Here is a 27,583-nt window from a genome sequence, read left to right on the forward strand (position 1 = left end):
GCCCTGCCCAACCCAGCCCAGCCCAGCCCAGCCCAACCCAGCCCAGCCCAGCCCAACCCAGCCCAGCCCTGCCCTGCCCAGTCCAGCCCAGCCCAGCCCAGCCCAGCCCAGCCCAGCCCAGTCCAGCCCAACCCAGCCTAACCCAGCCCAGCCCAACCCAGCCCAGCCCAGCCCAACCCAGCCCAGCCCTGCCCTGCCCAGTCCAGCCCAGCCCAGCCCAACCCAGCCCAGCCCAGCCCAGTCCAGCCCTGCCCAACCCAGCCCAGCCCAGCCCAGCCCACCCCCTCTCTGGGCAGCCCCTTCCAGCCCCTCACCATGTGCAGGTGATGGAGGAATGGGCTTGTTAAAGGGCAGAGACTGGGAAGGGGAAGGGGAAAGTGAAGAGGGACGGGGAAAGGAGGGGATTGCCCACCAGTTGTTTGGGTTATTTTCCATCAGCAGAGGGGGGGCAGCAGGGACAGGGAGGGGATTGTCCCTCTCTGCTCTGCCCTCCCCAGCTGGAGTCCTGTGTCCAGAGCTGGGGCCCAACACAAGGGAGATGTGGGGCTGTTGGAGAGGGGTCAGAGGAGCCCCGGGGATGCTCAGAGGGCTGGAGCAGCTCCCCATGGAGAGAGGCTGAGGGAGCTGGGCTGGGTCAGCCTGGAGAAGAGAAGGCTGTGGGGGGACCTCACTGCAGCCTCCCCATCCCTGAAGGGACCCCAGGAACAGGAGGGGAATGGGCTTGTTAAAGGGCAGAGACTGGCAGGACAAGGGGCTGGAGTGAAGCTGGAGGAGGGAAGGGGCTCTGGGACCCTTGGGGTCCCTCCCAGCCCAGACCAGTCTGGGGTTCTATTCTATGATCCTGGGGGTCACTTCTGGGGCTGCGGGGTCACAGGATGGGGGCTGAGCCAAATTACCCCTCTCTGTTGCCAAGGCAACTGCCTGGCAGAGGAGTTACTTGGGGAAACAGAGATGTTGTCAGGGCTGGTTGTGGTGGGGGGTGGGATGTGTGTCCCACCCTCCTTCCAGGGCAGGTGATGTGTCACTGCCACGTCTCTCATCCCCCATCCATCCCCAGGAAGGGTTCCTGCCCCCCAGCCCCTCTCCATCCCCCTCCTGCAGCTGGAGGCCGTTCCCCTGGGCCTGGCCCTCCCTGTCCTGGGCACCAGCCCCTCTCCAGCTCTCCTGGAGCCCCTCGAGGGACAGGAAGGGGCTCAGAGCTCTCCCCACAAGCAGCCTCCTCTCCTCTCCTCTCCTCTCCTCTCCTCTCCTCTCCTCTCCTCTCCTCTCCTCTCCTCTCCTCTCCTCTCTCTCCTCTCCTCTCCTCTCCTCTCCTCTCCTCTCCTCTCCTCTCCTCTCCTCTCCTCTCCTCTCCTCTCCTCTCCTCTCCTCTCCTCTCCTCTCCTCTCCTCTCCTCTCCTCTCCTCTCCTCTCCTCTCCTCTCCTCTCCTCTCCTCTCCTCTCCTCTCCTCTCCTCTCCTCTCCTCTCCTCTCCTCTCCTCTCCTCTCCTCTCCTCTCCTCTCCTCTCCTCTCCTCTCCTCTCCTCTCCTCTCCTCTCCTCTCCTCTCCTCTCCTCTCCTCTCCTCTCCTCTCCTCTCCTCTCCTCTCCTCTCCTCTCCTCCAGCCCCTCCCCACCTTTGTTCTCCCGACCTCGGGGACAGGCTGAGCTATTATGGGCTGTAGCTGGTGTTCAGCTGTAGCTGGTGTTCAGCCCTGTGGCCTCTCTGCGCCCCACAGAAAGCAGCTCAGGGGTCGGTGTGTGACAAACAGACCCCGTGTGCTGGGCAGGAGCTGGGGGGCTCAGCTCCCCCGCTGCGGGGCCGAGCCCGGCCCTGGGGCTGCAGGCGGAGGGGCTGCTCCTGCTGGGAGCTGGGGGGGGGAGCTGGGGTGGGAAGGGGAGCTGGGATGGGGAAAGGGAACTGGGATGGGGAGCTGGGGGTGGGGAGCTGGGATGGGGGAGCTGGGATGGGGAAAGGGAGCTGGGATGGGGAGCTGGGATGGGGGAGCTGGGATGGGGAACTGGGATGGGGAAGGGGAGCTGGGATGGGGGAGCTGGGATGGGGAGCTGGGGTGGGGAAGGGGAGCTGGGATGGGGAAAGGGAACTGGGATGGGGAGCTGGGATGGGGGAGCTGGGATGGGGGAGCTGGGATGGGGGAGCTGGGATGGGGGAGCTGGGATGGGGAACTGGGATGGGGAAAGGGAACTGGGATGGGGAGCTGGGATGGGGAAGGGGAGCTGGGATGGGGAAGGGGAGCTGGGATGGGGAGCTGGGATGGGAGAGCTGGGATGGGAGAGCTGGGATGGGAAGGGGAGCCTCTCTCCCCCCTCCCACAGGAGGGTGAGAGGTGTCCTGGGGAAGACCCCCCAGTTTCCAGCCCCCTCTGATCAGTCTGTTGCTGGGGGTACCCCCCCCCCCCCCCCAGGTGCTGCCTGAGCTAAAAGGCACAAGGCCCAAATCAGCTCTGCCTGGGGGGGGGTCTCTGGGCCAGCAGAGCCCCGGCAGAGCCCGGGGGGGTTCAGCTGGTGGGACGGGCTGTCACCAGCGGGGGGTCTGACGGGACAGCGACCCCCGGGCCGGGGGGGCACAACGAGGGTCTCCTGGCCCGTGAACCCCCCAGGCTCACCCTGCCAGCACCCAGCTGCTGGGGGGGTCGGGGTCCATCCCCGGCTCTGGCAGCGGCACAGCCCCCAGCCCCAGCCCCCCCCGGGGGTCCCATCCCCCCAGGGGTCCCCTGGGGAGCTGCTGCCCATCCCAGCAGTGAATCCCCTTCCAGGGGGGACCCGGCAGCACCCGCGGTGACACCGGCTGCCGCTGGCACCCAGCGGCTCCCCGGGGGCGGCCGGGGTGACGGGGGCTGGAGCTGGGCCTGGGGAGGGGAGGGGAGGGGAGGGGAAGGGAGGAAAGGGAAAGGGAAAGGGAAAGGGAAAGGAAAGGGAAAGGGAAAGGGAAAGGGAAAGGGAAAGGGAAAGGGAAAGGGAAAGGGAAAGGAGGGGAGGGAAGGGGAAGAGGAAGGAGAAGGGAAGGGGAAGGTGAAGAGGGAAGGGGAAGGGAGGGGATTGTCCACCAGTTGTTTGGGTTATTTTCCATCAGCAGAGGGGTGGCAGCAGGGACAGGGAGGGGATTGTCCCTCTCTGCTCTGCCCTCCCCAGCTGGAGTCCTGTGTCCAGAGCTGGGGCCCAACACAAGGAGGATGTGGGGCTGTTGGAGAGGGGTCAGAGGAGCCCCGGGGATGCTCAGGGGGCTGGAGCAGCTCCCCTAGGGAGAGAGGCTGAGGGAGCTGGGCTGGGTCAGCCTGGAGAAGAGAAGGCTGTGGGGGGACCTCACTGCAGCCTCCCCGTCCCTGAAGGGAGCAGAGGAACAGGAGGGGAATGGGCTTGTTAAAGGGCAGAGACTGGCAGGACAAGGGGCTGGAGTGAAGCTGGAGGAGGGAAGGGGGAGAGGAGAGACTGGGGGGAAGTTCTGTGCAGAGAGAGTGGTGAGGGGCTGGAAGGGGCTGCCCAGAGAGGGGGTGGGTGCTCATGAACCCCCAGAGCCCTGAGCCTTTGGCCTGTTTTCCTGCTCAGCTGGGGGTCACCGACGTGCTGGCAGCAGGAAAACCCCGTCCAGTTCTCCCTCCCATTCATCTCCTGCATCCTTTGGGCTGACAGAGCTGCTGGGGGGTTGTGGGGTGGTTTTTTTCCTCCTCCCTTCCCCCCTCTGTGCACATTCAGACCCATTTCACAGTAATAAATTAAAGCACTGTGTCGTTTCTGCTTTTCCCAGTCCATTCCAGTTCAGACTGGTGCTGCAGCTGGGCGGAATCTGCAGCCCCTCAGAGCCTCCGCTGCTGGTAATCATTGACCAGGGGCTGGAGGAGGAGGAGGAGGAGGAGGAGGAGGAACCCCTCCCACCACGGCCTGGGGGCTGTTTTGGGAGGTTTCACCGGGGTGAGAAGAGGATTTTCACTGGGAGGGGGTGAGACACCCCGACACTGGTGACACCGGTGATGCTGCTGGGCTGGAGCCTGGAGCGCTGCCCATCACCCTGGTGCCTGGTCAGGATCCCCAACGGTGCCCAGGGGCAGAAACACTTGGGATGCAAATGATGGGAGAGCAGGAAATGCCGCAGCTCCCCTGGGCATGGGCAGGGCTGTTAATCCTTAACGGGGCCTGATTTAAGCTCCCACTAATTAACGGGCTGGTGCTCTCACCCGACTCAGGAGGGGAAGGATTGACTGAGGAGAGGAAGGATTGACTGAGGAGGGGAAGGATTGACTCAGGGGAGGAAGGATTGACTGAGGAGGGGAAGGATTGACTCAGGAGTGGGAAGGATTGACTGAGGAGAGGAAGGATTGACTCAGGAGGGGAAGGATTGACTCAGGAGGGGAAGGGTTGACTCAGGAGTGGGAAGGATTGACTGAGGAGGGGAAGGATTGACTCAGGAGTGGGAAGGATTGACTCAGGAGGGAAGGATTGACTCAGGAGTGGGAAGGATTGACTCAGGAGGGGAAGGGTTGACTCAGGAGTGGGAAGGATTGACTGAGGAGGGGAAGGATTGACTCAGGAGTGGGAAGGATTGACTCAGGAGGGGAAGGATTGATTCAGGAGTGGGAAGGATTGACTCAGGAGGGGAAGGATTGACTCAGGAGTGGGAAGGATTGACTGAGGAGGGGAAGGATTGACTGAGGAGGGGAAGGATTGACTGAGGAGAGGAAGGATTGACTGAGGAGTGGGAAGGATTGACTGAGGAGGGGAAGGATTGACTCAGGGGAGGGAAGGATTGACTGAGGAGGGGAAGGATTGACTGAGGAGGGGGAAGGATTGACTGAGGAGGGGAAGGATTGACTGAGGAGAGGAAGGATTGACTGAGGAGGGGAAGGATTGACTGAGGAGGGGAAGGATTGACTGAGGAGGGGAAGGATTGACTCTGGAGAGGGAAGGATTGACTGAGGAGAGGAAGGATTGACTCAGGAGGGGAAGGATTGACTCAGGAGGGGGAAGGATTGACTGAGGAGGGGAAGGATTGACTCAGGAGGGGAAGGATTGACTCAGGAGGGGACAGAAGGATTGACTCAGGAGGGGAAGGATTGACTCAGGAGGGGACAGAAGGATTGACTCAGGAGGGGAAGGATTGACTGAGGAGGGGAAGGATTGGCTCAGGAAGGGAAGGATTGACTCAGGAGAGGAAGGATTGGCTCAGGAGGGGAAGGATTGGCTCAGGAGGGGAACTCAGGGGAGGTTCCCAGGCTGGTTTGGTTGGCAGCTGTAGACCTCACCTGTCTCCTTTCCCCTGGTTGGATTGTGTGGGCTCAGAGGTGGCAGAGGCAGTGGGGTAACTGCCTGTGATGAGCTGGGGAGCCTTTCCAGACCAGCCAGCGCTCTGGGGCAGTTCTGGGTTCCCAGAGGACACGACCCCTCAGTGGAAACGCTCAGAAAGGCCAACAGGTACCTGTGGGGTGCAGCAAACATGAACCAGCCCGTGAGCGGGGCTGGGGAGGGAGGGGTCGGCTTTGGACCTGGTCAGAGCAGCTCCCCTCATCCCAGCCCTGTGGGTGGGAGAGGGGGTGGGATGGTGGGGGCACAACGGGGGGAAGCACAGCAAAGGAAGTGATCCTGCCCCAGTGCTGGGCACTGGTGAGGCTGCAGCTGGAGTGCTGGGTCCAGTTCTGGGCTCCTCAGCACCAGAAGGACAGGGAGGGCCTGGAGCGAGTGCAGAGAAGGGCAACCAGGCTGGGGAAGGGGCTGGAGGGCAAATCCTCTGAGGAGCAGCTGAGGGAGCTGGGGGTGTTGAGCCTGGAGAAGAGGAGGCTGAGGGGAGCCCTTCTCCCCACCTCCCCTGCCCTGCCAGGAGGGTGCAGAGAGGTGGGCGATGGTCTCTGCAGCCAGGGGCCAGGAGATGGGACAAGGGGCAATGGGCTCAAGCTGCCTCAGGGCAGGGTCAGCTCAGCTGGGAGGGCAAAGTTCTTCCCTGGCAGAGTTGTGGGGCTGTGGCACAGGCTGCCCAGGGAGGGGCTGAGTCACCCCTGGGGGTGTTTAACAGAGGGGAGATGAGGTGCTCAGGGAGCTGGGTCAGTAGGGGACGGGCATGGTTGGACTCGATGATCTGCATCCTGCACCACAACGTGCTCTTGTGCCTCTTCCCCATCCCAGGGGAACACCAGAGACCCAAACACTGGCAAACACCAAGAACCACAGAGTCACCAGGTTGGAAAAGACCTTTGAAGATCATCAAGTCCAACCAATCCCACCCTGAGGTCCTCCAGGACCTCCATGTCCTTCTTGTTGTGTGCAGCCCAGCCTGGTTGCCCTCCGTGGTCCACGACCGGCTCAACAGGTGCCCTTCACCCCTGGTCTCACCCACAGAGCAGCGTCAGGCTGACCCTGGGCCCTGAAGCACCATGTACGAGCTCAACGACAGCAGCTTCGACCCCATCACCTTCGTGCTGACCGGCATCCCTGGCATGGAGTCATCCCACGCCTGGATCTCCGTCCCCTTCTGCCTGATGTACCTCACGGCCGTGGTGGGCAACTCGGTCCTGCTCTTCGTCATCCTGTCAGACAGGAGCCTCCACGAGCCCATGTACCTGCTCCTGGCCATGCTGGCGGTGGCTGACCTGATGCTGTCCACCGCCACCGTGCCCAAGATGCTGGCCATCTTCTGGTTCAGCGCCAGGGAGATCTCCTTCGATGCCTGCGTCACCCAGATGTTCTTCACCCACTTCAGCTTCATCGTGGAGTCCTCGGTGCTGCTGGCCATGGCCTTCGACCGCTACGTGGCCGTCTGCCACCCGCTGCGCTACCCCGCCACCTTAACGCCCTCGGTGATGGGGAAGGTCGCCGCCGCCGCCGTGGCCAGGGGCTTCTGCATCATGTTCCCCCCCATCTTCCTGCTGAAGAGGCTGCCCTACTGCGGGCACACGGTGATGCCCCACACCTACTGCGAGCACATGGGCATCGCCCGCCTGGCCTGCGCCGACATCCGGGCCAACGTGTGGTACGGGCTGACCACGGCCCTGCTGTCCTCGGGGCTGGACGTGGTGCTGGTGGCCGTCTCCTACGCGCTGATCCTCAGGACGGTGTTTGGGCTGCCCTCGCCGGCGGCTCGTCTCAAAACCCTCAGCACCTGCGGCTCCCACCTCTGCGTGATCCTCCTGTTCTACGTGCCCGCCTTCTTCTCCTTCCTCACGCACCGCTTCGGGCACCACGTCCCCAGCCAGGTCCACATCCTGCTGGCCAACCTCTACGTGGTGGTGCCGCCCATGCTCAACCCCATCGTCTACGGGGTGAGGACCAGGCAGATCCGGGAGCGCGTCGCCCGCCTCTTCTGCCCGGCCGGGGTGTGTCCCTGCCCCGGATGGGGGGCCAGGTGCTGAGCGCGGCCCCGGGGGAGTGGGACGTGACGTGGGGAAGGGTCTGGAAAGCAGCGCCAGGCGCTGGAGGAGCGGGTTTGCCCACGGGGCTCAAGGGCAGCTGAGGGTGGTGGGATTGCTGGAAACCCTGGGCTTCATCACCAGCCCCCTCATCACTCCCCATCCCTCCTGGAGCTGCTTCTCCTGAAAGGCCCGTCGGGCAGAGACTGGGATGAGTTCACCTGAGAGCTCCTACGCCTGCTGCCCCCCCGCCGCCCCGCGCTGCCGGGTTTGTTTGCTGTCCTGCAGCTCCACTGCTGTTTGTTCCTCCGCCTGTTATCTCAGTGCCAGGACCAGGAGCCCCTCACAGCTCATCAGACCTGGGACTCGAGCTGCCGTTGCCATGGCACAGGTGATGGGTGTCCCTCCTGTCCAGCTGGTGCTGCGGGGGCACCTGGGTGCCTCTTGCTGCTGAAGGTGTTTACAGGCTGACAGAGGCTGGGAGAGGCTTTAACCCTCCGGTGCTTCAGGGAAACACACCCCTCAACCCACCACGTCCACCCTGAAGTCAAGCCCGGAGTGGAGTCCTCATGGCCGATGGTCTCTGACACCCAGCACGTCCCTGGGGGATGCTCCCTGCCTTCCCAGGAGCGCTGCACCGCAGAGCTCAGCGCGGAGGCCGCTGCGCTCAGGCTCCTGCTCTGCCCACACTCCCCACCACGCTGCTGCTGGGCGGCTGATTCACCCTTCAACACCAGAACTGCTTCGCTGACCTTTCCCTCGTGGGTCCATGTGCCCGGTGCATCAACAACCTCTTCTCCTACCCAAGTCGGTGTCAGTCTGCCCCAGGCTATGGAGGGAAGCGGTGCAGGCATGAAGAGGGAGGGCTGGATGTTGCTGGAGGAGCAGCAGGGACAGTCCTGGGCACCCATGCTCACCCTGGACCTGACCATCCCTCTCCCTTCCCTCTCCCTCCTCAGCGGGCCAGGCTGTCGGTGAGTCTCCTGAGCGGCAAGGTCAGGGAGAGGGGAGGGACATCAGGGGCTTCCCAGGATTTCAGGGCTCTGCTGGGTTAGGGTTGGGGTCAGGGTGCTCTGCACCGCCCCAGGGTGGGCTTTATCGCATCGTTGAGGGATGGGGGAGACGCTGAGAGCAGCAGCCACAGCCCTGCCAGGAGCACCCTGGCTCCCCCAGGCTGGATGGCAGCAGGGTGGGATGTTCCCACATGGCCAGAGCTTCTCTGATGTCACAGCAGCACCCCCCTGTCACACGTGTCTGTCTGTCTGTCTGGTGCTCTGCACAGCACGGACAGTCGGTCACAGTCGGTCACAGTCGGTCACAGTCGGTTGTCCCATCCCAGCAGCAGAGTCCTGATGGCTGCTCTGGCTCAAAGCCTCTGGAACCCCTGTGAGAGCTGCAGCACGAGCTGCTGGCGGCCAGGAGATGCTCTGGGTGCTGGGTCAGGGACCAGAGAGCAGCGCTGGCTGTGGCAGGTCCCAGGAGGCTGGGATCAGCCTGCCCAGGTGAAGGGGTCCCACCGCTGCCCCTCACCACTCCTCTGGCTCTGGTGCTTGGGATCCCCCAAAGCTGGTCAAGCCCAACATCTCCAATGGAGGGGGCTGGTCAGGCCCAGTGTCCCCAGTCGAGGGGACTGGTCAGGCCCAGTGTCCCCAGTTGAGGGGGCTGGTCAGGCCCAGCGTCCCCAGTTGAGGGGGCTGGTCAGGCCCAGTGTCCCCAGCTGAAGGGGCTGGTCAGGCCCAGCGTCCCCAGTTGAGGGTACTGGTCAGGCCCAGCGTCCCCAGTTGAGGGGGCTGATCAGGCCCAGTGTCCCCAGTCAAGGGGACTGGTCAGGCCCAGTGTCCCCAGTCAAGGGGACTGGTCAGGCCCAGTGTCCCCAGTTGAGGGGACTGGTCAGGCCCAGTGTCCCCAGTTGAGGGGCTGGTCAGGCCCAGTGTCCCCAGTTGAGGGGCTGGTCAGGCCCAGAGTCCCCACATAGAGCAGCAGCAACGAGCGCTCGTTCACCGCCGAATGACACTGGAGGTGACCCCCAGGCAGCACCCAAAGCCCAGTCAGACCAGTAACGCTGCTACAAGTTCCCAAGCAAAGGGGAAGGAAGAGATTCTCAATTTTGGATCAACCCCCCCCAAAGGCTCCTCACTCTGTCCACACGTCTCTTTTCCAGTCTTTTTTCTCCCTTTTCCCTGGATTCACCGAGCCCCTGGCAGGGGGGGTGGAGTCCTGCTGGGCAGAAGCTGTTTGCTCAGCAGGGGTGATAAGGGAGCCGCTCACAGAAGCTGCTCCAGTTGCTGGGGGGGGGTTGATGTCCCCAAACTGTCGGTGTTTGTGTTGGGTTCTTGGGGAAAGGCAGAGTTTGCACAGCACAGCACACCTGGGTCCTGACTGGGGACGGAGCTGGGGGAAGGAAATGTGTCTGGAGAGTGGAATCACAGGGCTGTGGGGTGGGAAGGACCCCCAGACCCCACGGGGTCCCACCCCCTGCCCAAGCAGGGTCCCTAGGACAGGGGCTGGGATCTCTCCAGAGGAGGAGACTCCACACCCCCTGGGCAGCCTGGCCCAGGGCTCCCTCACCCTCACTGGGAAGAAGTTCTTCCCCACATTGGGGGGAACTCCCTGTGCTCCAACTTGAGCCCATCGCCCCTTGTCCTGTCCCCACAGACACTGAGCAGAGGCTGCCCATGGCCCCCTGGGTCCCACCCTTCAGCTCTTGAGAACCAGTGATCAGATCCCCTCTCAGGCTCTTCTCTCCAGGCTGAACCTGTGGTTTGGTTGGGATGGGGCATCTCATCCATCCTGCTGCTCCTCTGGTTTTGGAACTATTTTATCACAGAAGCTCAGAATCCCAAGGTTGGAAAAGACCTTTGAAGATCATGGAGTCCAACCAATCCCATCCTGAGCTAAACCAGATCCCTGAGCACCTCATCTCCCCTCTGTTAAACACCCCCAGGGCTGGGGACTCAGCCCCTCCCTGGGCAGCCTGTGCCACAGCCCCACAACTCTGCCAGGGAAGAACTTTGCCCTCCCAGCTGAGCTGACCCTGCCCTGGGGCAGCTTGAGCCCATTGCCCCTTGTCCCATCTCCTGTCCCCTGGCTGCAGAGACCATCGCCCACCTCTCTGCACCCTCCTGGCAGGGCAGGGGAGGTGGGGAGAAGGGCTCCCCTCAGCCTCCTCTGCTCCAGGCTCAACACCCCCATCCTGGCTCCCTTGCCCTGCTCTGCTCTGGGATGGATGTGACCAGCTCAGGGACCAACCACAGGCAAACCTCCCGAGTCAATGAATCACCAGCCCGGCAATTAATGTCCAGGGGGCCGTGGATAATGGGCATTAACCGGCTGATCAGGGAGATTTGTGTTTCTAAGGTGGTTAAAGTGTCAGCTTAATCACTCACACGAGCTGTGGGACCAGAACCCCTGTGCTTCATGATTCATTTCTCACTCCTGAGAGACGTGTTTGTTTTTCCACCCCCTCCAGCTCAGCTGAGGCAGCTGTGGGCACATCTGGATCCCAAGGACCTTTTCCTGGAGGGGAGAGAAGGGATTTGGATGAAGGTTTCCCCACAGTATCCACACAGCAGATGAAATCGGACAGATGAACAGCCTGGGAGAAGAGCTCCTGGGGAGAGCCCTGTGAGAAGGACCTGGGTGTGCTGGGGGAGGAGAAACTCCCCACGAGCAGCAGTGGCTCCTGCAGCTGGGAAGGGCGATGGGATCCTGGGCTCCATCAGCAGAGAGGGGGCAGCAGGGACAGGGAGGGGATTGTCCCTCTCTGCTCTGCCCTCCCCAGCTGGAGTCCTGTGGCCAGAGCTGGGGCCCAACACAAGGAGGATGTGGGGCTGTTGGAGAGGGGTCAGAGGAGCCCCGGGGATGCTCAGGGGGCTGGAGCAGCTCCCCATGGAGAGAGGCTGAGGGAGCTGGGCTGGGTCAGCCTGGAGAAGAGAAGGCTGTGGGGGGACCTCACTGCAGCCTCCCTGTCCCTGAAGGGACCCCAGGAACAGGAGGGGAATCAGACTCCTGGTCAGGCCCCACCTGGAGTGTTGTGTCCAGCTCTGGGCTCCCTGGGATCAACCAGCCAGGGATCTCCTGGAGAGAGTCCAGAGGAGGGACAGAGATGCTGAAGGGGCTGGAGCATCTCCCCTGGGAGGAAAGGCTGAGGGAGCTGGGGCTGTTCAGCCTGCAGAGAAGAGCCTGAGAGGGGATCTGATCACTGGGGATCAAGAGCTGAAGGGTGGGACCCAGGGGCCATGGGCAGCCTCTGCTCAGTGTCTGTGGGGACAGGACAAGGGGCGATGGGCTCAAGTTGGAGCCCAGGGAGTTCCCCCCAATGTGGGGAAGAACTTCTTCCCGGTGAGGGTGAGGGAGCCCTGGGCCAGGCTGCCCAGGGGGTGTGGAGTCTCCTTCTCTGGAGAGATCCCAGCCCTGACCTGTCCCAGGGACCCTGCTTGGGCAGGGGGTGGGACCCCATGGGCTCTGGGGGGCCCTTCCCACCCCACAGCTCTGTGACTCTGTGATTCTGTGCCCTGGGGATGGGGGTGCAGAAGAGACCATGGAGGATCCACCAGCCCTTCACATCTTCCTCAGGCATCCCCAGGCTTAGCAAGACTAGCAGGGGACAGGCAAAACTCATCCCCTTTCCAGCAGGTGCCAACATTTAAAGGAAGAAATGGGATTATTGGAGAAACCTGAAGCTGCTCAGCCTGACATTATCTCCAATAAAACAGCAGGAAAGTGAACCTGAGACTTGATCAATAGAGTTTGTGACCAGGGCAGGGACGGGGGTAATGGCAGCTGGGGATTATTGCTGGTGTTTCTCTGCCGTAGCATCACGTCACTGCGGGTCCTGGGGAGCTCCAGGGGGGTGATAAGGTTACCCACAGGCTGGGTGCAGTGACAGGGATCACAGAACCATAGAATGTTCTGGGCTGGGAGGGACCCCGAGGGTCCCAGAGCCCCAACCCCCTGCCACAGGCAGGGACACCAACCTCCAGCCCTGGAGCTACACAAGGTTGCCCAGGGCCCCATCCAGCCTGGCCTTGAACACCCCCAGGGACGGGGCACCCACCCCCTCTCTGGGCAGCCCCTTCCAGCCCCTCACCACTCTCTCTGCACAGAACTTCCCCCCAGTCTCTCCTCTCCCCCTTCCCTCCTCCAGCTTCACTCCAGCCCCTTGTCCTGCCAGTCTCTGCCCTTTAACAAGCCCATTCCCCTCCTGTTCCTGGGGTCCCTTCAGGGACGGGGAGGCTGCAGTGAGGTCCCCCCACAGCCTTCTCTTCTCCAGGCTGACCCAGCCCAGCTCCCTCAGCCTCTCTCCATGGGGAGCTGCTCCAGCCCCCTGAGCATCCCCGGGGCTCCTCTGAGCCAGGGTTGGGCTGGGTTGTTTTCACAGGGGGTGAAATACATCTTGTTGTGACCAACAAACCCCCACCCCCTCCCCGTGGGGTGGGTGTCAGTGGGCTTGGGCACGCTGCTGAGCTGTGTTCTGGGGGTCTCTTCCCAGGGGGAACTGGGATTTGGGGTGTTTCTGGGCACGTTCAGCAGGGATTGATGCTGGGGATTGATCAGCTGGGTCTGGTGCTGCAGGGGGCTGGAGGCTGCGTGGGGGCAGCAGGGACAGGATCGTTGCTAACGAGGTTGTTAGATGATGCAAAAGCTGCTGATTTAATCGAGGTGGATGCAAGTCATGGGGTGGAGGGGAGGGGTACAGGCTGTGCTGGGGAGGGGTACAGGCTGTGCTGGGGAGGGGGGCTGCAGCCCCACTGGAGGGGGGTCTGGAGGGGCACAGGCATCCCAGGGACGGAGGGTTTCAGTGGGGGCTGTTGCCTGGGGGGGGTTTTGGTGGGGCTGTTCAGGGGATGCTGGTGTGGGGGTCCCAGCCTGTCCCCGTGGCTGCTGTGCTGGGTGATGGTGGGTGACACGGGTCTGTGTTCCCTGTGGCCTCTTCTCAATCCAGTCCTGGGGTCTCTGTGTGCAGCGAGCTGGGATGGTCCCTCAGTGCATCTCAGGGGGGCTGGGGGTGTCCAGGGGAGGCTGGGCTGGTGCTGGCTGCCAGGGGAGCTCCCACTCCCCCAGCACACACCAGTGCTGCCCAGTCCCACTCAAACACCTCTCCCAGTGCTGCCATATAGACGGGGGCAAGATGAGGGGGGGACAGCCAGGAGAAAGCAGCAGGTTGCTCAGCTGGGAGCTGGGTCACTGTCCCCTTTCAATGGGCATGAAAACATCTGGAGGATGCTTCAGGGCCAGGCTGGATGGGGCCCTGGGCAACCTTGTGTAGCTCCAGGCCTGGAGGTTGGTGTCCCTGCCTGTGGCAGGGGGTTGGGGCTCTGGGACCCTCGGGGTCCCTCCCAGCCCAGCCCAGGCTGGGGTTCCATGATTCTGTGCTGTGTGGTGTTCCAGAGGGGCTACTGGGTGACCACCACAGTCCTTGGTGGTGCTAAAGGCGCTGAAAAATAAGCCTTTGGCTGCTGGAGGTCCCAGGCAGCTCCCTGTGTGGAGCAGAGACCATCCAGCCACTTCGGGTGGGCTGCAGGGCACCGGCTCGACGCTGGGAAGCACCATCCTCCCCCGGTGCTGGGTTCCCTTTGGCTGCTGGGGCATTTCTGTCACAGGATTTGCTTCTCCTTGTCCCACGGGTCCAGAATAGCAAATCCCTGAGTTCTGAGTCCTGGGCAGCTCTGGATCATGAGCACCCTCTGGAGCGTTTCCTCTGCAGCGTGATGGAGGAGCCTGAGGCACCTGCCCAGCGTCGCGTCCCGCACGGAGCAGGGTGGGTTGTCAGGTGAAAGGGGAAGAGAGTGGCAGCTCCTGTTTATTCACCTGGGACACGGTGGGGATCCTGGGGGAGACTGTCTGGAGAGCTGTCAGGCAGAGCAGGACCTGGGGGTGTTGGGTGACTGGGACTGACCAGGAGCCAGCAGTGTGCCCGGGGGGCCAGGAAGGCCAAGGGCATCCTGGCTTGTGCCAGAGCCAGCGTGGCCAGTGGGGCTGGGGAGGGGATTGTGCCCCTGGACTGGGCACTGGGGAGGCTGCAGCTGGAGTGCTGGGTCCAGTTCTGGGCTCTTCAGCACCAGAAGGACAGGGAGGTCCTGGAGCGAGTGCAGAGAAGGGCAACCAGGCTGGGGAAGGGGCTGGAGGGCAAATCCTCTGAGGAGCAGCTGAGGGAGCTGGGGGTGCTGAGCCTGGAGAAGAGGAGGCTGAGGGGAGACCTTCTCCCCACCTCCCCTGCCCTGCCAGGAGGGTGCAGAGAGGTGGGTGATGGTCTCTGCAGCCAGGGGACAGGAGATGGGACAAGGGGCAATGGGCTCAAGCTGCCCCAGGGCAGGGTCAGCTCAGCTGGGAGGGCAAAGTTCTTCCCTGGCAGAGTTGTGGGGCTGTGGCACAGGCTGCCCAGGGAGGGGCTGAGTCACCCTTGGGGGTGTTTAACAGAGGGGAGATGAGGTGCTCAGGGATCTGGTTTAGCTCAGGATGGGGTTGGTTGGACTCCATGATCTTCAAAGGTCTTTTCCAACCCTGTGACTCTGTGGGATGGCTGGAACCTGTGAGTGTGGGTGCCTGGGGCTCCCAGAGAGACTCTCCAAGTACCCCAGCCCTGGGTGTGAGAGCTGATCCCTGGCACCTCCACACCTTGGGGCAGGAACGTGATGAGCTGTTCCTGGGCTGTCCGGGACGTGTGCTGCCTGTGGAAGTGAACATTCTGTTTAAGGCCTTTTTTGCAGTGAAATTCCTGCCTGGTGTGTCAGGCAGGGAGCCTGTGCCACCTCCCCGGGCTCAGCGATGCCCTGCCCGGCTTTGGGGCTGGAGCAGCCTGCCTGGAGAGCTGCCCTGGTCTCTGTCCTTGGGATAAAACCCTCAGCTCACCCTGCTTTGTGCAGGGGGTGGATCAGAGACCTCCCGGGGTCCTGTCCAGCCTGGATTGCTCCACAGGCCTGTGAGTGCTGGTGGGGCTGCTGTCCTGGCAGTGACGGGTCCTGCCTGCCCAGGGGCTGGGGGCAGGCGGGCGGTGGGAGCACCACGAGCAGGACTCACTGCCCAGCAGCAGCCACGGCCAAAGCCCAGTCCCTGCACAGGGCTGGGGGTGGTCAGCGTGCCACGGGCTCCCCTTGAGAGCTCACAGGACCCCCCGTGCTCTGTCCAAGCTGTGCCGAGCCTGGGCTGGCCCCGGAGCCGCAGGGACGAGCAGCAGCAGCTCGGCTGTGAGGGCATCAGGAGCAGCTTAACCCTCGGTGGGTTCCTCAGCCAGGCTGGCAGGGGGCAGAGGAAGGGATGGGCTTAATGCCTCTCCAGGCAGGAGATGCTGCTGGTGCAGGGGGCAGGACGGCTGCGTCTGGAAGGACAGACACAGACAAGCTGCAGACAGACCCTTCGTCCCCTGCGCAGCCCAGGGCCGACTCGAGCATCCCCTCCTCCCTCATCCCCTGGGCTGCCGTAGCTGTGGGCACCTTGCCCACCCCGGGGGGCTGCAGAAGCCGGCTCAGAGGGGCCACAGCCCCCCCAGAGGTCAGTGATTGACACCCCAACGCTGTCCTGCTCCCTGCCCCGTGGGGATGCTTCAGGCTCCTGACAGGTGACCTGGACCACTCCTCTCAGTCATGCCTGTCCTGGGGGGCTCCTTGGGGTGCCCCCCTCACTGCACTGACCAGCCCCAGGGCTTTTCTTACATGATGGGTAGGGCTGGGGAGGAAAGCTCTGGCTCCCTGGGCTGTCACAGCATCTCCCACCCCGAGGTCGGTGCTGGCAGGATGATGCAGACTCACCTTGGCAGTGCCCAGGCAGGGTGGGAGGAGAGGAAACCACCCCCCATCCCAAAGGCTCCCTCCCCACCCCATGCTTCATCCACCTGAACGTGGAAGGGGCTATTCAGCCTAAAAACCTGCTGTGTAGTACGGGGTGTGAAGCTGCTGAAGGCAGACACGGCAGCACCAGCAGAGAGGGATGGATCCAGAGGTCTGTTCCAGCTGCTGGACAGGGTGGCAGCATCCCCAGGGCTGGGGTGAACCCCAGGGGATGCTCTGCCTGCAGCTCAGGGATAAAGCTCCCTGGAGCGGAGGCGTTTTAAAGACCCCCCCCTAAAAATGCCCCTTGCTGGGCTCAGCTTTTGTCCTGGCTGCTCTACCCAGGATCTGTCACCCACCCACAGCCTGTTGCAGCCTGGAGAAGGATTCCTGGGGAGGAGGAGGTTAATGCCAGTGGTGGGATGGGGCGAGGGGGTGGGTGCTGTCACCAGCAGCAAGCCCACCCCCTCACCGCATCCCGCTGCGACCCTGCCCGCTGGTTCAGGGGATGGGAGAACGTCTGGAGGGGAGGGAGACAGAAGAGGCCCTTTGTTCAAGTGCTGGAGAAAAACACTTGATCTCTGAAGGGTGCAAAACACACTAATTTCTCAAGAGCTGTAGAGGCACCTTCAGCGCAGGGTGGAGCGTCTCCGGAGGAAACCCACCCGACGCTGAGGATCACTGGAATGCCCTTGAGAAGGATGAGTTTGGATGGGTGGAAACCGAAGGCAGACGTGTCCTGATTAGGAATAAAAGCCTTGTTTTGAATAATGAGAATAATTAACTGCTGCCAGCAGCTCATGAGAGCAGCAGCAGGTTTTCCAGTGACGGCTACAGCCCTGTCCGTCCGTGTTCCTGCCTGGAGAGGGGCTGTTACGTGGTGCAGAGATGTTTTCTCAGTGAGATCTCTGGCTCCCAGAGGGGTGGAGGACAGAGAACCAGAACCGACTTGCATTTGGGTGCAGGTCCCATGAGGTGCCCTCACGGCCGTGCTGGCTGTGCCCAGACCCCACTGGTGTCGGTGGTGGAGCAGGAGGGCTGTTCCCTTACCCAACGCAGAGGGCAGTGGCCAGACCCAGCATCGCTGTATCTAGCACTGTTTTCCCATCACCTCTCCATGAACTGGAGCCAGAGCTGCAGCCAGCGGGTCACCAAACAGAGGGATGGGTGCCCTGTGCTCCCACTGCTGCACCCAGCTGGGAGAGGGGCTGCAGGGGGAGAGAGCGACCGGCAGCGCCGCAGCGGCACGGCGGTGCGTGCCAGCCCGGGCTGTCCAAACCAGCAGCTGCAGAGCAGCTCTTTGTTGCTGGGACCGGGAGCGCTGGGGCTGCTCTGCTCTTGGCTGGAACAGAACCCACACCCCGTCCTCTGGGCAGCGACGGGTGGCGGGATGGGCAGAGGAAACGAGCCCCCTGCCAGTGCAGCAGGAGATGAGTGATTGAAAGAAAACTTCTGTGATTTAGGAAATTAATTCCAGCATCACATAACCTGCAAGCAACGAAATGATGGGAAACAAGGGGGCTGCTGTCCTGGTACATGCCTGGATTTCTGTATCACCCTGGGGAAGCCTTTGGCTTCTGCAGGTGAGGACCCTGAGCAGCAACACAAGGTGCTGGAGCGAGTGCAGAGAAGGGCAACCAGGCTGGGGAAGGGGCTGGAGGGCAAATCCTCTGAGGAGCGGCTGAGGGAGCTGGGGGTGTTCAGCCTGGAGAAGAGGAGGCTGAGGGGAGCCCTTCTCCCCACCTCCCCTGCCCTGCCAGGAGGGTGCAGAGAGGTGGGCGATGGTCTCTGCAGCCAGGGGACAGGAGATGGGACAAGGGGCAATGGGCTGAAGCTGCCCCAGGGCAGGGTCAGCTCAGCTGGGAGGGCAAAGTTCTTCCCTGGCAGAGTGGTGGGGCTGTGGCACAGGCTGCCCAGGGAGGGGCTGAGTCACCCCCTGGGGATGTTTAACAGAGGGGAGATGAGGTGCTCAAGGATCTTGGTCAGCACAGGACAGGGACTGTTGGACTTGATGAGCTAAAAGGGCTTTTCTAACCCTGTGATCCTGTGATTCTGTTGCTGTGATCAGGTTTTCCCAAGTATCACTGTGGTGGTCTGGCCCTGGTTGGAGGCCAGATGCCCACCAAAGCCGCTCCATCACTGCCCTCAGCTGGACAGGGGAGAAAATAGATATTGAGTGGCTCAGGATTTGAGATAAGGACAGGGAGGGATCACTCTGCAACTGGCATAACAGGCAGAACAGACTCAGCACAGAACCCCACCACACAAAGCTACAGCACTCACAAAGCCAAGAAATCCCAGAATCCCAGACTGGTCTGGGCTGGGAGGGACCCCAAGGGTCCCAGAGCCCCAACCCCCTGCCACAGGCAGGGACACCAACCTCCAGGCCTGGAGCTACACAAGGGTGCCCAGGGCCCCAGCCAACCTGGCCTGGAACACCCCCAGGGACGGGGCACCCACCCCTTCTCTGGGCAGCCCCTTCCAGCCCCTCACCACTCTCTCTGCACAGAACTTCCCCCCAGTCTCTCCTCTCCCCCTTCCCTCCTCCAGCTTCACTCCAGCCCCTTGTCCTGCCAGTCTCTGCCCTGTTAAATCAAACACAGGCTGCTGGGGCAGACACCCCTCCTTTGGGCTTTGTTTTGGGGCAAACACAGGCTGTCTCAGCTGGGTGAAGAGGTTTGTGCTGCCAGTGGTGCTGGAGTGTGTGTGCTTTGTGGACGTGGCACTGGGTGTGGACAGCAGCATCACAGGGACGGTGCAGAGGGAGATGAATCTGCCCACCCTCTGCAGCACTTCCCTGGGAGGGTCTGGGGGATAAAGCCAGGAGACCCTCCCCATGCGCTCTGCAGGGTGGTGCTTCCCGGTTGGAAAGGTGAGGATGCTCCTGGGCTTGGGCTGGAGGAGGAGGAGGAGGAGGAGCTTTCCTTCTCCACAGCTGAGACCAGGGGTGTCAGGAGGGCAGAGGGGAGGGGGTTTGCCCATGGCAGGGGGCGTGCAGCAGCAAACCACCCAAGGCTGATGGTGTGTGTGGGATGTGACACTGCGCAGCCCTGCGGCAAACCAGCCCGAGGGGCTTCACTGGGCAGGGGAGCGAGGATGGCAGTGGAGAGGGTGGTGCCTGGGGGCTCTGCCATGGGGCTGCTGAGGCCAACCATGGCTGGGTGTCCTGGTCACCTGGGATGGGGGTGATCCTGGAGCCCCTCTGCTCTCCACCTGGGATGGGGGTGATCCTGGAGCCCCTGTGTTCTCCATGTGGAAGGGGAGTGGTCCTGTGGCCCCTCAGTTCTCCACCTGGGATGGGGGCAATCCTGGAGCCCCTCAGTTCTCCTCTTGGGATGGGGGTGATCCTGGAACCCCTCTGCTCTCCACCTGGAAAGGGAGTGGTCCTGGAGCCCCTCAGTTCTCCACCTGGAAGGGGAGCAATCCTGGAGCCCCTCTGCTCTCCCACATCATGGCTCTGCCCCTGCCCCAGGGATGAGGTTGGCTGAGGAGCATGGAGGTGAGGAAGCCCGAGCTCAGCCCCAAGGGAGCTGCCCCCTCCCCAGGCCATTGGCTGCTCACGCTGATGTCATAGCACGGGGCTTCTGTGCGGCAGCTCTGTGTGGGCGGGGGGCCGCAGCGGGACCAGGACCATGGGGGCTCTGCTCAGGCCCTGAGCGGCCACAGCAGCTCAACATCTGGCCGGTACGTGGGTTCGGTCTGCAGCGGGGGTGGGCGATGTTTGTCCCTCTGCCCTGGCTCCCTCCCAGCAGCTGTGACCATCACGGGGGCACCGGCTGCTCCCCACATCCCGCTGGCAGCCCCTGACTGTGGCTGCTGCATCACCAGCTCCCACCAGCACCGCTGCTCCTCAGGAGGCCGAAGCACAGCCCTGGTCTCACGGGCACTGGAAGCAAAGGAGCAGCGGGATGGAGTCCTCGGGGACCATCAGAGTGACGGTGAAGACCCTGAAGCAGAAGGAGCAGTTCGAGGTGGCGCAGAGCAGCACCGTCCGCGACTTCAAGGAAGAAGTTGCCAAGCGTTTCAAAACAGACCCCGACCTTCTGATCCTGGTGTTTGCTGGGAAGATCCTCCAGGATCAAGACACTTTGAACCAGCACGGCGTTTGCAGTGGGGTCAGAATCCACATGGTCATCAGGTCCCAAAAGAGGCCACAGGACGGGCTGGAGGATCAGGGAAGAGCAGCCCCCCTGATGCAGCCTCCCAGTGATTCCAACTCCTTCTACTTCGGAAGCACAGCTGGGCTGGGAAACCTGTGCCTGCTCCACCAGAACTTGGCTGAGCCCTTGATCACCAGCCAGGAAATAGTGGCCGAGACCATGGAGAACCTCCTGTCCAGGATCCTCAGCTCAGGGCTGGATCTGAACACTATCAACAACAACGCCTTCTTGCTGGGGTTCCTCCTTGGGGTGACAGGGGTACACCTCCTGGGCCTGGACTCAGCAGACATGTCGGACTTGGTGGGCAGCATTCGGGGGGAAGATGTGTGTGTGAACAGGTTGCTGTGCCGGTGGGTGCAGGAGGCTCTTGTGCAGAACATCCTCGACAACATGGATTTCAGGGAGCTCATCATGTCCAACCCTCAGATGCAACAGCTGGCTGAGGAAAGCCCAGAGATCTGCCACATCCTCACCGACCCACAGGCGATCAGAGAAATGTTAGAGGCCTCCAGCAGTGATGCTGTGATACAGGAGATGATAAGGAACAACGACCTGGCCATCAACAACCTGGAAAGCATCCCCGGTGGGTTCAGAGCTCTGGAGCAGCTCTACAGGGAAGTGGAGGAGCCCATCTTGGACGCTCTGCAGGAGCAGCTGAGCAGCACCCCGACCGCTGCCCTGGACAGCAGCACCCTGAGTGAAGACAGGCTCCCTGCCCACACTGAAAACTGCAGGCCGTTGCCCAACCCTTGGGCTCCGCAGCCCAGCGGTGCTGATGAGGATGCAGATGAGCCTGATGGTCCCTGTCCCAGCAGGACGGCCAGCGGCCGCTTCGCCCCTCTGCATCCGGGTCCCGCGGCGGGGCCGGTGGTACCCAACTCGGGGGAGGCTGTGAGGATGGTTCAGCAGCTCACAGGGAACCCAGAACTCATGCACAACCTGGAAAGCGCCTTAACAGACCCCAACAGCCCAGCACAAAGGCTGCTGAGCAGCACCCACCTGTCAGGAGGTGGGAGCTCCTCACCCCAAGATCAGTGGGCGCAGCAGCTGCCGCCGGAGATGGAGAACACCGAGATCTCGTCCTTGCTGAGGAACCCCAGGGCGCTGCAGGCCCTGCTGCAGATCCAGCTGGGGTTGCAGACCCTCTCCAGAGAGGAACCCGACTTTATACTCAGTTTGGAGGACCAGCAAGAGGATGTGGACCTGGAAAGCGTGGAGGACTCGACGACAAGCAGCGAGTATGAGGATGCACTTTCCACGCCAGATGAGGATGAAACCGAAGGTGAGATGGAGACGGATGAGGAGGAGCCACAGGCCAGATTTGAGAGTCAACTGCAGCAGCTCAGTGCCATGGGCTTCCTGGACCAGAGGGCAAACCTGCAGGCGCTGCTTGAGGCGGAAGGAGACGTTGGGGCAGCAGTGGAGATCCTGAGGAAAGCGTCGTCATCGGAGGAGGTGCCGTAACCGGTTGGTCTAAGGAGCCGGTTAAGGCACCTCACGGCCGTGCTGCAGCCTCCCCACACAATAAAAGGTGCAGATGAAGAAGTCGAGGGCTGTGGAATCCTTCTGTCTGCAAGGGTCGGCTTCCTCGTGGCTGTGAGGGCCTCTGGGGTTCAGGAGCAGGAGGATGCACAGACTCACAGAGCTGTCGGGGTTGGAAGGGCCCCCCAGAGCCCATTGAATCCGCCCCCCCCTGCCCAAACAGGGTCCCTAGGACAGGTCAGGGCTGGAATCTCTCCAGAGAAGGAGACTCCACACCCCCTGGGCAGCCTGGCCCAGGGCTCCCTCACCCTCACTGGGAAGAAGTTCTTCCCCACATTGGGGGGAACTCCCTGGGCTCCAACTTGAGCCCATCGCCCCTTGTCCTGTCCCCACAGACACTGAGAAGAGGCTGCCCATGGCCCCCTGGGTCCCACCCTTCAGCTCTTGAGAACCAGTGATCAGATCCCCTCTCAGGCTCTTCTCTCCAGGCTGAACAGCCCCAGCTCCCTCAGCCTCTCCTCCCAGGGGAGATGCTCCAGGCCCTTCAGCATCTCTGTCCCTCCTCTGGACTCTCTCCAGGAGATCCCTGGCTGTTTGATCCCAGGGAGCCCAGAGTGTGGTGATGCCCCTTTACAGACCAAGCCCTGTGTGGGGAGAAAACACCCCAGGAGAAGTGACCTGAGAGGGAAGTGATGCTTTCACAGGTTAGGGACTGAGATCCAGAGGTGCTGAAGACCAAATGACAAAAGAGCCCCAGCTCATTTAGAGTCCCATTTAGAGTCCCATTTGGAGTCCCATTTGGAGTCCCATTTAGAGTCCCATTTAGAGTTCCATTTGGAGTCCCATTTGGAGTCCCATTTCAGTCCCATTTCAGTCCCATTTGGCCTCCAAAACAAGCAGTGGCACCATCTATTTATTTATTTATTTAAACCTGGCCCCACAAAGGAGAGACAGGACCCCTCTGAGCCACCGAATACCTGCTGCTGTGGGTGTCTGCATTGTCCCCCACTGAGAAAACACTGCTTTGGCAGTCAGGCTGCCCCTTCTGCCTCTGCTGGCCCATGGGACAGGGGTCTGTGGGGCTGTGGCAGCCCCTCACCATGTCTGTCAGACGGGTTTTCATCACAAGGACGTTCACAGGGGGTTTAGTTCCCCAGCTCAGATCTTCTCCCATTAGCAAATCCTAAACCCTCTGCGCTTTGTCCAGCATCACACATGGGGCCAGGGGAGGGGGCATCTTCTCCAGACCCTTCCCCAGGACCAGAGCTGGGTGTCTTTGTGCGTCTTGTCCCCTTTCTTGGCTGTGAGTGGGGCTGATGCTCCTCACCCAAACCCTGGTAACAGGGTGGTCGAGGTTTGCTGCTGCAGACCTGCTGCAAGGTCCCAAACTGGAGCAGAGGAAGATCCCCCTGAGCCTGAGGAGGAACTTGTGTGCTGGGAGGGTGTCAGAGCCCTGGGCCAGGCTGCCCAGAGAGGTTGGGGAGTCTCCATCCATCTCTGGAGCCATCCCAGCCCCTGATCCTGGGCGCTGTCCTGTGCAGCTCGAGGGGACCCTGCTCTGGGGGTGGGACTGGGTGGTCTCCAGAGGTCCCTGACAGCCCCACCATCACCCTGTGAGCCTGCAGAGATCCATCCCTCTGACTGATGTGTTTCTAACCCTCTGTATGGTGACATTCCTGAGGGGCTGAGGTGGTTCCCATCTAACCTGCCCAGTCGTTCACCCCACGATGGGGCTCTTGAGCCCCAAAACATCCCCCCCATCCCTGAAGGAGCACATCCCACTGGTCTCCTCTCTCATTCCCACGGGGAATCTCTTCATCACTCCCCAGGAGCACCACGTGCCACCCTCAGTAACCTCTTCAAACACAGGTTGCTATTTATACCTACACACTGAGATCCTCACAGCAGTAATTGCACCGAGTCTGGATGCTCAGCACTTGCCATCCCCCAGACGCCTCTTTCAGGACCTGCCTGGCCAGCCCCTGCAGACACAAGGCGTCAGCCCACCCCCCCAGCCTCGGGGGCAGGGTATAATTGTGTGTGGGTGGGGAGGGGGCTGGGCAGAGCCCCACGTTAGGGACCCGGAGAGCAACGCGCTTATAATGTGCCCGGTGCAAGGTGGTGGTGGGCGAGGGGGGCACGGCGCCCCGGGGCACATCTCCTCAGCTGGAAGGCACTGGGGGATGCTGGGCTGCTTCCTCCATCCTCCGGGCCCTGCAGAGAGGTGGGGTGTCCCCCCCCCCAACCCCGGCACCGCAGCCCCTGCCCCGGCCGGGCTCTGGCGTCCCGCGTGGGGCTGGGGATGGTGGGGTGTTTGTGGGGGGTGGGTTTGGCACCGGGGGGCTGGTGTGGAGATGCTGGGTGCCTGTTAACATTCCTGATGGGACAAGGGTGCCCTGTGGGATGCCAGCAGCGTGTTTCTGAGCGTGGGCACTGTGGGGCTGGGGTCAGCACCGGGCAGGATTGAACCACACGCAGGGCGATGGGCAGCACAGCAGAGCAAAGCCCAGCCCAGCAAAGCCCAGCCCAGCAAAGCCCAGCCCAGCAAAGCCAAGCCCAGCAAAGCCAAGCAGAGCAAAGCAAAGCCAAGCAGAGCAAAGCAAAGCCAAGCCCAGCAAAGCCAAGCCTGCCTGGGTCAGCTGCAGCATCCCACATCGTGCTCTCACGGGGAGAGATGCTCAGAGAGACCCTCCCATTGTTTTCACTCTCCTTTGGAGACGACAAATCAGGAGGGACACCCTCCTCTCCCCCTGCCTTTGTTCCTCTGCCCCCTCCCCCCAAGGCTGGCTGTTTGTGGGGTAAGCTGTCCCCACGGATGGCAGCGAGGGGGTGTCCATCCCCTCTCCCCCCTTCCCATCCTGGCCCAGACGCTGGGTGCAGGGTGGGTGCTGCAGCCACGGGCTTCAGAGGAGCCCACAGCTCAAGCCTTCTGCAGGGATGCCGACAGACCCTTCCCCTTCCTCAGGCAGCTCCGCAGGAAGGTGGGTTTATTCTTCTCTGGGCTGCAGCTTTCAGCTTGAAAAGGGGATGAAAAGGCTTTAGGAAAGGCAGCTCCATCCTTCGGGCTGCACTTGTGTGGGTGCAGCTTCACAGTGGGTTGGGGGGAGGGTCTGGAGCTGGGGGGGGGTCGCTGAGCTTCCCAGCGCTGGGTGCAGTGCAGCCCTGCTTGCTGCAGCTCAGACCTCCCAGGCTTTGGGCAGGGCAGCACAGGCTGTGCCACCAGCACAGGGTTCTGCTGCTCTCAGGCCACAGACGCTTCTGCCTCCGGCAGCATCCCCACTGAACCGTGCTGAGTCCCTGGCAGGATTAGGCAGTTGCTGTTTTCACAGAACTCACAGAGTCGCTGGGGCTGGAAGGGGCCTCAGGGGATCTTCCAGTCGTCAGAGCAGCCCTGCTGAGAAGGACTTGGGTGTGCTGGGGGATGAGAAACTCCCCACGAGCAGCAGTGGCTCCTGCAGCTGGGAAGGGCGATGGGATCCTGGGCTCCATCAGCAGAGGGGTGGCAGCAGGGACAGGGAGGGGATTGTCCCTCTCTGCTCTGCCCTCCCCAGCTGGAGTCCTGTGTCCAGAGCTGGGGCCCAACACAAGGAAGATGTGGGGCTGTTGGAGAGGGGTCAGAGGAGCCCCGGGGATGCTCAGAGGGCTGGAGCAGCTCCCCTATGGAGAGAGGCTGAGGGAGCTGGGCTGGGTCAGCCTGGAGAAGAGAAGGCTGTGGGGGGAGCTCACTGCAGCCTCCCCGTCCCTGAAGGGACCCCAGGAACAGGAGGGGAATGGGCTTGTTAAAGGGCAGAGACTGGCAGGACAAGGGGCTGGAGTGAAGCTGGAGGAGGGAAGGGGGAGAGGAGAGACTGGGGGGAAGTTCTGTGCAGAGAGAGTGGTGAGGGGCTGGAAGGGGCTGCCCAGAGAGGGGGTGGGTGCCCCATCCCTGGGGGTGTCCAAGGCCAGGTTGGCTGGGGCCCTGAGCAACCTTGTGTAGCTCCAGGCCTGGAGGTTGGTGTCCCTGCCTGTGGCAGGGGGTTGGGGCTCTGGGACCCTTGGGGTCCCTCCCAGCCCAGCCCAGTCTGGGATTCTATGATTTGCTCTGGTCTAAGTGGAAGAATTGGAAGAAAAGTACACCTACATTGTGTTAGGATCAAGTGAGGGCAAAATCTGGGTGTTGCTGTTTACACATAGTAGGAGAAGGAGCACGTGCTGCAACGAGCTGGCTCATGAGGTGGGTTCATAGCTCAGGCTGTGGCTCTCAGCAGATCAGGGAGAGTGATACAAGGATTTGGTGGTGATGGAAGACCTCAAGCACCTCGAATAACCTTCTGCAGTGCCTCTGCTTTCAGGTGAAACATGCCACCTTTCAACCTCACCAGCCCAACACCAGGAACCTTCATCCTGGCTGGCATCCCGGGCATGGAGCAGGCACACATCTGGATCTCCATCCCCTTCTGCTCCATGTACCTGGTGGCCCTGCTGGGAAACGGCGTGGTGCTGTTCATCATCCGGACAGAGCGCAGCCTGCACCAGCCCATGTACCTCTTCCTGTCCATGCTGGCCGTCGCCGACCTGCTGCTCTCCACCACCACCGTGCCCAAGATGCTGGCTGTGTTCTGGTTCCGTGCTGGGCAGATCTCCTTCGGCGCCTGCCTGACCCAGATGTTCTTCCTGCACTTCAGCTTCTCAGCGGAGTCGGTGATCCTGCTGGCCATGGCCTTCGACCGCTTCGTGGCCATCTGCCACCCGCTGCGCTACGCGGCGGTGCTGACGCGCTCGGCCGTGCTCAAAGCCGGGCTGCTGGCTTTGCTGAGGAGCTTCTGCATCATCTTCCCCTGCGTCTTCCTGCTGAAGAGGCTGCCCTACTGCGGGCACAGCCTCATCCCACACACCTACTGCGAGCACATGGGCATCGCCCGCCTGGCCTGCGCCGACATCTCCATCAACATCGTCTACGGGCTCGCCGTGCCCTTCGCAGCCATCGTGCTGGACTTTGGGCTCATCATGGTCTCCTACCTCTTAATTCTGCAGGCCCTGCTCAGGCTGCCTTTCAGGACTGCCCGGCTCAAGGCCTTCCACACCTGTGGCTCTCACCTCTGCGTTATACTGCTGTTCTACATCCCTGCCTTCTTCACCGTCCTCACCCACCGCTTCGGTCAGGAAATCCCCCGCCACGTCCACATTCTGCTGGCCAACCTCTACGTGCTGATCCCCCCGCTGCTGAACCCCGTGGTGTACGGCGTGAGGACGCAGCAGATTAAGAAGAAGGTTGTGAAGGGGTTTGTCTGCCTCGGGAGGCACCTGCTGCTGAGAGAGAAAGAGGGAGGTGTCGCTCTTGGGACATGATGAATCACAGAACCACGGAGTCACCAGGCTGGAAAAGACCTTTGGAGATCATGGAGTCCAACCAACCCCATCCTGAGCTAAACCAGACCCCTGAGCACCTCATCTCCCCTCTGTTAAACACCCCCAGGGCTGGGGACTCAGCCCCTCCCTGGGCAGCCTGTGCCACAGCCCCACAACTCTGCCAGGGAAGAACTTTGCCCTCCCAGCTGAGCTGACCCTGCCCTGGGGCAGCTTGAGCCCATTGCCCCTTGTCCCATCTCCTGTCCCCTGGCTGCAGAGACCATCGCCCACCTCTCTGCACCCTCCTGGCAGGGCAGGGGAGGTGGGGAGAAGGTCTCCCCTCAGCCTCCTCTTCTCCAGGCTCAGCACCCCCAGCTCCCTCAGCTGCTCCTCAGAGGATTTGCCCTCCAGCCCCTTCCCCAGCCTGGTTGCCCTTCTCTGCACTCACTCCAGGACCTCCCTGTCCTTCTGATGGTGGGTGATTCCCATCAGTGCTCCTGGCTGCCCAGACCTCCTGT

At 62.1% G+C, this 27,583-nt stretch overlaps 3 protein-coding genes across 3 annotated transcripts; all 3 read left to right on the forward strand.

The window, feature by feature from the left end:
* Nucleotides 1-6,358: 6,358 nt before the first annotated feature.
* Nucleotides 6,359-7,333, forward strand: LOC311205019 (olfactory receptor 52B2-like; the record flags this gene model as incomplete). Its single annotated transcript, XM_084279308.1, has 1 exon — nucleotides 6,359-7,333. One exon carries the CDS (start codon nucleotides 6,359-6,361, stop codon nucleotides 7,331-7,333), a length of 975 nt encoding a protein of 324 aa, XP_084135434.1.
* Nucleotides 7,334-20,003: 12,670 nt separating this feature from the next.
* LOC311188937 (ubiquilin-1-like) lies at nucleotides 20,004-21,719 on the forward strand (the record flags this gene model as incomplete). Its single annotated transcript, XM_084260487.1, has 1 exon — nucleotides 20,004-21,719. The coding sequence occupies one exon, from the start codon at nucleotides 20,004-20,006 to the stop codon at nucleotides 21,717-21,719; it is 1,716 nt and encodes a 571-aa protein (XP_084116613.1).
* Nucleotides 21,720-26,075: 4,356 nt separating this feature from the next.
* On the forward strand, nucleotides 26,076-27,065 carry LOC311188942 (olfactory receptor 52B2-like; the record flags this gene model as incomplete). The annotated part of the gene is made up of 1 exon (XM_084260509.1): nucleotides 26,076-27,065. One exon carries the CDS (start codon nucleotides 26,076-26,078, stop codon nucleotides 27,063-27,065), a length of 990 nt encoding a protein of 329 aa, XP_084116635.1.
* Nucleotides 27,066-27,583: the final 518 nt, after the last annotated feature.

The sequence above is a fragment of the Gallinula chloropus genome (assembly GCF_964237585.1).
Source record: "Gallinula chloropus genome assembly, chromosome: 1".
Lineage (NCBI taxonomy): Eukaryota > Metazoa > Chordata > Aves > Gruiformes > Rallidae > Gallinula > Gallinula chloropus.